The sequence below is a fragment of the Canis aureus genome, chromosome 32 (assembly GCF_053574225.1).
Source record: "Canis aureus isolate CA01 chromosome 32, VMU_Caureus_v.1.0, whole genome shotgun sequence".
Taxonomy (NCBI): domain Eukaryota; kingdom Metazoa; phylum Chordata; class Mammalia; order Carnivora; family Canidae; genus Canis; species Canis aureus.
The window spans coordinates 12,743,096-12,750,100 of NC_135642.1; the positions used below are offsets into that span (position 1 = coordinate 12,743,096).

At 50.9% G+C, this 7,005-nt stretch overlaps 1 protein-coding gene across 1 annotated transcript; it reads right to left on the bottom strand.

Moving 5' to 3' along the window:
- Positions 1 to 900: 900 nt before the first annotated feature.
- Positions 901 to 2,981, bottom strand: RHOV (ras homolog family member V). Its single transcript, XM_077880657.1, has 3 exons — positions 2,675 to 2,981; positions 2,415 to 2,473; positions 901 to 2,226 (listed from the first exon to the last, which is right to left on the bottom strand). Exons 1-3 carry the CDS (start codon positions 2,880 to 2,882, stop codon positions 1,783 to 1,785), a joined length of 711 nt encoding a protein of 236 aa, XP_077736783.1. The 5' UTR covers positions 2,883 to 2,981; the 3' UTR covers positions 901 to 1,782.
- Between the last annotated feature and the right edge of the window lie 4,024 nt (positions 2,982 to 7,005).

The window sequence follows — 7,005 nt, forward strand, 5'->3', positions numbered from 1 at the left end:
AGCTCACGCTCACCTGGCCCAGCAGTTACCTAGCAGGTGTCCCAGGTGTGCCTTAGAATTTCCTCTCCACAAGAATAACACTTACCCATGTACAGAACTTTAGAGTTCACAAAGCGCTCTTACAGCTACTTGGTAATAGCATCTCACTTTCCTTATGGGTAAAATAAAGTGGGGATATCTGGGTGGCTCAGTGGCTGAGCATCTGCCTTTGGCTCAGGGCATGATCCCAGGATCCTGGGATGGAGTCCCTCATTGGGCTTCCGGAGAAGCCTGCTTCTCCCTCTGTCTGGGACCAAACTTCTATTTAAATTATTGACAACGGGCACCTTGACCTTCGATAGGTCCTTATGTGGACTTCGAGTGCCAAGACTGAAGACCAGGTCCAATCAAATTGACCCAGGAGTCTGGCCAGTAGTTGAGGTTTAGGCTATATGGAGTCCCTTCATGCTTGGGCTCTGAAACAGGTGTCCCAAGATCCTGTGGACAGTTGGAAGGATCAGAGCAGGAAGGTTTAGAGGGCCCAGCATTGCCGCAGAGCCCCAGCACCAAGAGAACGAGGTGCTCTAGAAAGGAGGGGCAAAGGGGAGGGGCAACACCCGCCTGGTGAGGTCATGGGAAAGTAGCTCTGGCGCTGACACCTGGGGAAACCCGTTCCTAGGCTTCTTCCCACGCTAGCTCTCCTGGGAACCAGCTAAGCCCCAGACCTGCTGCCCGCCCCCGCCCCCCCCCCCCCCCCGTCCAGTTCCCATCACACTGTTTCATCAGGTCCAGCCCCCACCTCTCGGTCTGGCCTCAGTTCTTTGGTGGACAACCCATCTCTCTCCTGGCTGCTGGGCCTTGAGGAGGGCTCTGAGGGGGCAAGGGGCAGACAGCTCCAGGAACTGACACAGAGACAGCAGCTTCAGTAACTTAAGGCTTTATTTGTAGACTCTGTACTGCTCTATCTTTTAGGCCGTGGCCTTGGAGAAAGAGGTGACCCCAGCCCCTTCTTCATCCAGGCCCTAGGTCGCTGCTCTTCCCCCCCCTTCCTCTTGCTGGGCCTTGCCTCTCACTTCCTGCCCAGCTCCTGGCCCAGCCAGTTTGGGCAGTGCCTAGGGAGCCCTGAGTCCCAGTTCTTCCCAGGGACCGGCCCCGCCCTCCCAGGCCCTGGGGGCAGAGGGCAGCCCAGGTGTCGGCCTTGCTCCTCAGCTGCCCCACTTTTCTGCTCTCCTTGCTCTTCCTTCCAAACCTAGCCCTCTGTCCTGCCTCCTCACCAGCCTGCCTCCAAGGCCTTACTTTCTGCTCCCTCTGTTTCTCCTTGACCTCTGTCTCACCCTGTCCATCCCACACTTTTCTCCAAATCAGGACTGGACCCCCTCCTGCCCTCCAAAATGCCTGGCTTTTTGCCAGGCCCTTCCTCCCCACCCTGCACCAAGGTGGGGACCCTTTGAATTAGGGGTCCTAATTCAGCCAGGGCCGACCTGAGGGCTCATGATAAGAAATTGGGAATTGGATCCCAAACTGTTTGGAGGTGGCCGACACTGTTAGGACCACCCCCATGAGAATCAAAGTGCTGGGATTTCTCTGTGAGCCTTGACCACGGAAATCCAAATCAGAGCCTGGCCCCACCCTCACCTATTAGAGTGGGCAGTTAGAGGCCTGTGTCCTCACAGCGTTCAGATGGAACTGGGTCCCCTGGAGTGGTCTGGTCCTGCCAGTATCCCCCTCAAAGATCCCGGGAGGTACCCCAGTTTCCAGAAGTCTGTGGTCTTAGGCCTACCACTCCCTAGCTGCCACGGCTGTTCAAACAAAGCAAAAGAACTTCTTCCAACGGCAGCGGGAGAGAGTTCGCACACCTTTGGCGTTCAGTTTCTTCTCCAGCCGGGCTTTGTGCTCAATGGCACTAAGAATAGCCGAGTCAAACACCTCTTTCAGGTTCTTCTGAGTCAAGGCAGAGCACTCGAGGTAGCAGGAGGCCCGGATTTTCTCGGCTAGACCCTGCGCCTGGGGTTGAGGCACCGGGCCCTCCCGGCCCCCCTGGTCCAGCTGAATCAGTACATTGACATCGTCCCTCAGGTCAGCCTGGGTACCCACCAGTAGCACGGGTGCCTGGGGGTTGTGAGTGCGGATCTCGGGCAGCCATTTCTCTGTGATGTTCTGGAAAGAGCTGGGCTGCACCACGCTAAAGCAGGCCAGGAAGACATCGGTATCCGGGTAGCAGAGGGAGCGAAGGCGGTCGAAATCCTCCTAGGATGGGAAGGCCTGATCATTAGTAGGGTATTCCTTGCCACAGGTAATGGGAATCTGTGACCTGGGGTTGCAGGCCTGAGACTCCAAAGGGCTCAAGACCTTCTTCATTCCTTATCCATCTAGGGTCCTCCCAGCCTCCAGCCCACCTTCTCCCAGACCATTAGAGGCTGCTCCCAGCTTCTCACCTGTCCCGCTGTGTCCCAGAGCTCAATGCGCACCGGCGCTCCATCCACCAGGACTTGCACTACAGGGTCAGGGCGGGGCGGGGGGTAGCGAGTTAGGAAGCGCATCCTCTGCCCCACCAGACCTCACCAGCGCCACCTCGGGGGCCGCTCCCGCCTCCCACTCGGGAGGCTCCCTTGCCCTCCCGCCCCCGCGCCGGCCCCCGCCCGCCGGTGCCCAACGCCACCCCCAGCCACGCGGCCGCCGGGGCCGCTGAACGTACCGGAGAAGGTGTCCAGCGCTGTGGGCCGGTAGCGTGCGGGGTACCCATTGCAGGTGTAGCTGACGATGAGGCTGCTCTTGCCCACGGCGCCGTCGCCCACCAGCACGCACTTGATGCCCAGCTCCGGGGGCGCGCTGCCCCGCCGCGGGGGAGGGGTCGGGGCCCGGAGCGGGGACGACTCGGCCTCGCTCAGCTCCCGCGGGGGCATGGCCCGCTCCGGGGGCGGCCCGGGACCAGGCTCCGCGGCGCGCGGGGAAGCAGGTGCCGCAGCCGCCTCTGGCTGGGTCGGTCACGGCCGGGCGCGCCGCCCGCCGCTCCCCTTGGGTATATGTGGGGGCCCCGCCCACCTCATCTGCATGTCCCCTGCGGCCCCGGGCGCCGCCCACCGCCGGGCCTCCTGCCGGGCCTCCTGCAGGGCCGCCCTCCGCAGTGCACCCCACGAGACCCGGCAATCACAAACGTCCGGGAGGAAGAGGCAGAACGAGAACTGGTAGAAGGACAAAGAATCGCCAGAATGAGGCAGACCTAGGTATCATGGCAGAGAAAGAGATCCAGGATTTATTGTTAGGAGGAAGAAGCAAATTGCAGCACACATAAAACAGCACGTTCAAATTAAGCCTTTGTTCAAAATAAAACAAAAAAGCTAGATAGATGTTTGCACAAGTCTGGAATGTCTGGATAATAATTTTCTTGATTAATGGATGATTTTTAAGAAATATATATAGGTCCTGGGAGCACCTGGCTGGCTCAGTTGATAGAGCATTCAACTCTTGATCTCAGGCTTGGAAGTTCAAGCCCCACATTGGGTGTAGAGATGACTTCAAAATAAATCTTAGGGAAAAAAACAAAAAACAAAACAGATTGTAAAAAGACAGGAGATAAACTCAAACATGAACACATCAGGAACTTACTGTACTCCCAGGGGAAGAGCTTCTTCCAGATTAGGCCTGGAGGAGGACTTAAACACCTTCACTATACTCTGCTAAGGGACTTTGAGAATCTAGCTGGAGAGGGTCTCCAAGGACAATTCTCCATTTGAGTGTTTTCTAAATCCCCAAAGTCCCTAATATTATCTTCATCATCATCATCCTCATCAAAAGCACATAGTAGTTACATATTTGCTGATGCCGTTTTGGGCCACCCACTGTCCGTGCCCCAAAAAGAGCTTGCAGACTGAGGCAAGATATCCCAGATAGCTCTAGGAAGGTGAGGTCACCAAGAGAGCTAATTTCATCTCTTTATTTCAGCCACACACCAAGTGACACCAGGCCTAGAATCCTTTCTCTGAATTCTAAGGCAGTCTTTCATCTCAGCTTATACAATGATCATTGAGAACACCTCATTCTTGAGTTGTTGCAGGGATAGTGTTGGGAGGGGAGGAGTCCATGAATATTAAACAATTGGTAGTATAAAAATCCATAAACCCAAATCTCTAAATCTCTTGGAAAAAGTCTCAGGATCCCTGGTTTTTATGTTTCTTCCTTTTCCCCTTCCTTCCTTCCTGCCTCCCTTCCTTTCTTCCTTGTCAAAAGTTGGGGACAACACCTAGAAAGTTGCTGACTTTTTAAAAAGATTTTTAAAATTTATTCATTCAAGACAGCATTAGCACAGGAGAGAAGCAGAGGAAGAGGGAGAAACAGACTCCCAGTTGAATCAGGAGCCCAATGCAGGGCTCCATCCCAAGACCCAGAGATCATGACCTGAGTCAAAGGCAGATGCTTAACCATCTGAGCCACCCAGGTGTCCCAAAAGTTGCTGATTTAACCATTAAAATCTTGAGTGTGGGAAATGGTAGGATCCTCCTCAATATCTGCTTCTATATCCCAATGTCTACATCCTACACTCCCTACGTCCGTATCTGGGGATGCTAATAATCCCGAATTATAGCCCCAGTACTCCTCAGACATATCCACATAAGTTTATTTATCTAGCAAGTGAAAGAGGCCCCAAAGTGTTATCTTGCCATTATATCCTCCAGGAGGTCCAAAAGGTATTTTTGGAGTTTTTTGTTGTTGTTGTTGTTTTTATCTCCTGGAAAGGGAGGCAAGAATGAGGATTTGAAAAGACCTGTGTATATCAGGAGATCCAGTATGCCTACTTCTTCAGCTCATTAACTATGTGATTCCCGAAAAATTACTTGATGCATCTTACCATTATAAAATGACAGGTGAAGCCTGTTTGCTCCTGAAAGCCCTTCTGGTGCTAGCAATCTGTGATTCAGGGAACCAGGTGTCTGGGACAAAATTACTTCACACACATATACACACAGAGAGGCTCTTCTTTACAGAACTCATGTCTTTTTGCCCAAGTTTTAATAATAGTTTTATTGTAGTTGTAAATTTGAGGGTAATCTTGCTTAATCCTTTCTCCAGGTATGGAGGGTATATATAAATAATACACAAATGGGGGGAGTTGTCTGCTGGGCATGGGGAAAAAGCCCTGACTTGGCCCACAGCTGGCCCCATGGGTGGGGACACTTTCTGACCTAGGTCCCTCTGTCTGAGCTGGTTTAGGGACAGTCTTGCCAGCAAGAAGGGGAGGGTGGAGACAACCCTGGGAGCTGATGAGTCACCTGTTTCTCAGCTAAGGACTTGCAATTGTAGCTGCTACTGCTGGGAAAGTCCCCTCCTAAAGGTGGATTGAGTCTTTTTCCTGCCCACCCAACAGATCATCTGTCCTAACTTCCAGCCAGACACACATTTGCTAAGATGAAAACTTGGCCCTAACATTCTCCTTAGAGAAATGTTTGATCCAAGAACTGGGGAAGAAAATACACAAGATGAACCTGGAGCATTCTGTGGTACAGAAAGTGAGGAAGTCCTAAACAAAACAAAGGGAAGATGGAGGTACATCAAATGGACACAGACCCAACTGAAAGAGCTTCCAAGGGCCAAATCTGGAACAATTTGAACAACACAATAAAGGAGTACTGGATTATAACCCAAAGTATGAAATAAATATTCACAGGTAGGAATGCCTGAGTAGCTCAGTGGTTGAGCATCTTGCCTTGGCTCAGGTTGTGATCCCCAGGTCCTGAGACTGAGTCCCACATCAGGCTCCCCTGTGGGGAGCCTGCTTCTCCCTCTGCCTGTGTCTCCACCCCTCTCTGTGTCTCTTATGATAAATAAATAAAATATTTAATAAATAAATAAATATTGACTAGTCTATTCTGATATAAATGATTGAATACATGAATTTATAGACAATAATAGGCAGATCTCCTGTGCAAAATTCCAAATAATGTATGTAGATACTCAAACCTTGTGGAGGAGCATAACCCCTAACTCCTTAAGTGTGGGCTGCACATAGCGACTTTCTTTCAAGGAGGACACAATGAATAAAGTAGGGGGGTGAGAGGAAGAGTAACTTCACAGCAAAGACTCCTGACAAACACTCCCTCAACCAGGTGATCAAGATGAAGATCAATATCATAAGTCAAGCTGATAGTATGTGCCCTTGATATGATGCAATGAGAATGGCATTTTTCCTCTGTGGTCTTCCCTACCAGAACCGAAGTCTCATCGTGAGAAAAATGTCAGAAAAGTTCCACTGGGGCAGCCTGGGTGGCTCAGCGGTTCAGCGCCATCCTCAGCCCAGGGCGTGATCCTGGAGACCCAGGATCCAGTCCCATGTCGGCTCCCTGGGTGGAGCCTGCTTCTCCCTCTGCCTGTGTCTCTGCCTCTCTCTCTCTCTCTCTCTCTCTCTTTCTGTGTGTCTCTCATGAATAAGTAAATAAAATCTTTTTTAAAAAGTTCCATTGGAGAGACATTTTACTAATTGCCTGCCAGTACTCCTCAAAACTGTCAAGGCCATCGGGAACAAGGAAAGTCTGAAAAACTGGAAAGAGTCAAGAGGAGCCTGAGGAGAATGTAATGTAGTTCGCTGGATGGGATTCTGGAGCTGAAAGAGGACAGACACTAGGGAAAAACTGAGGGATTCTGAATAAAATATGAATTTAGTTAGTAATAATGTATCCATGTTGGTTCATTAATTCTTTTTAAAAAATATTTGTTTGTTTGTTTGTTTATTTATGAGACACAGAGACACAGGCAGAGGGAGAAGCAGGCTCCATGCAGGGAGCCTGATGTGGGACTCAATCCCAGGACCCCAGGATCATGACCTGAGCCGAAGGCAGACACTCAACCACTGAACTACCCAGGTGCCCCTGGTTCATTAATTCTGACAAATATAACCAGGTAGTGCAAGATGTTCATAACAGGAACCTGGGTTGGAGGTTTATGGAAATTATTCTGTCAATTTTTCTGTAAATGTAAACTGTTCTAAATAGTTTATTTAAAAAAAGAAAGAAAGAAAACACCCCCAAAACTAAG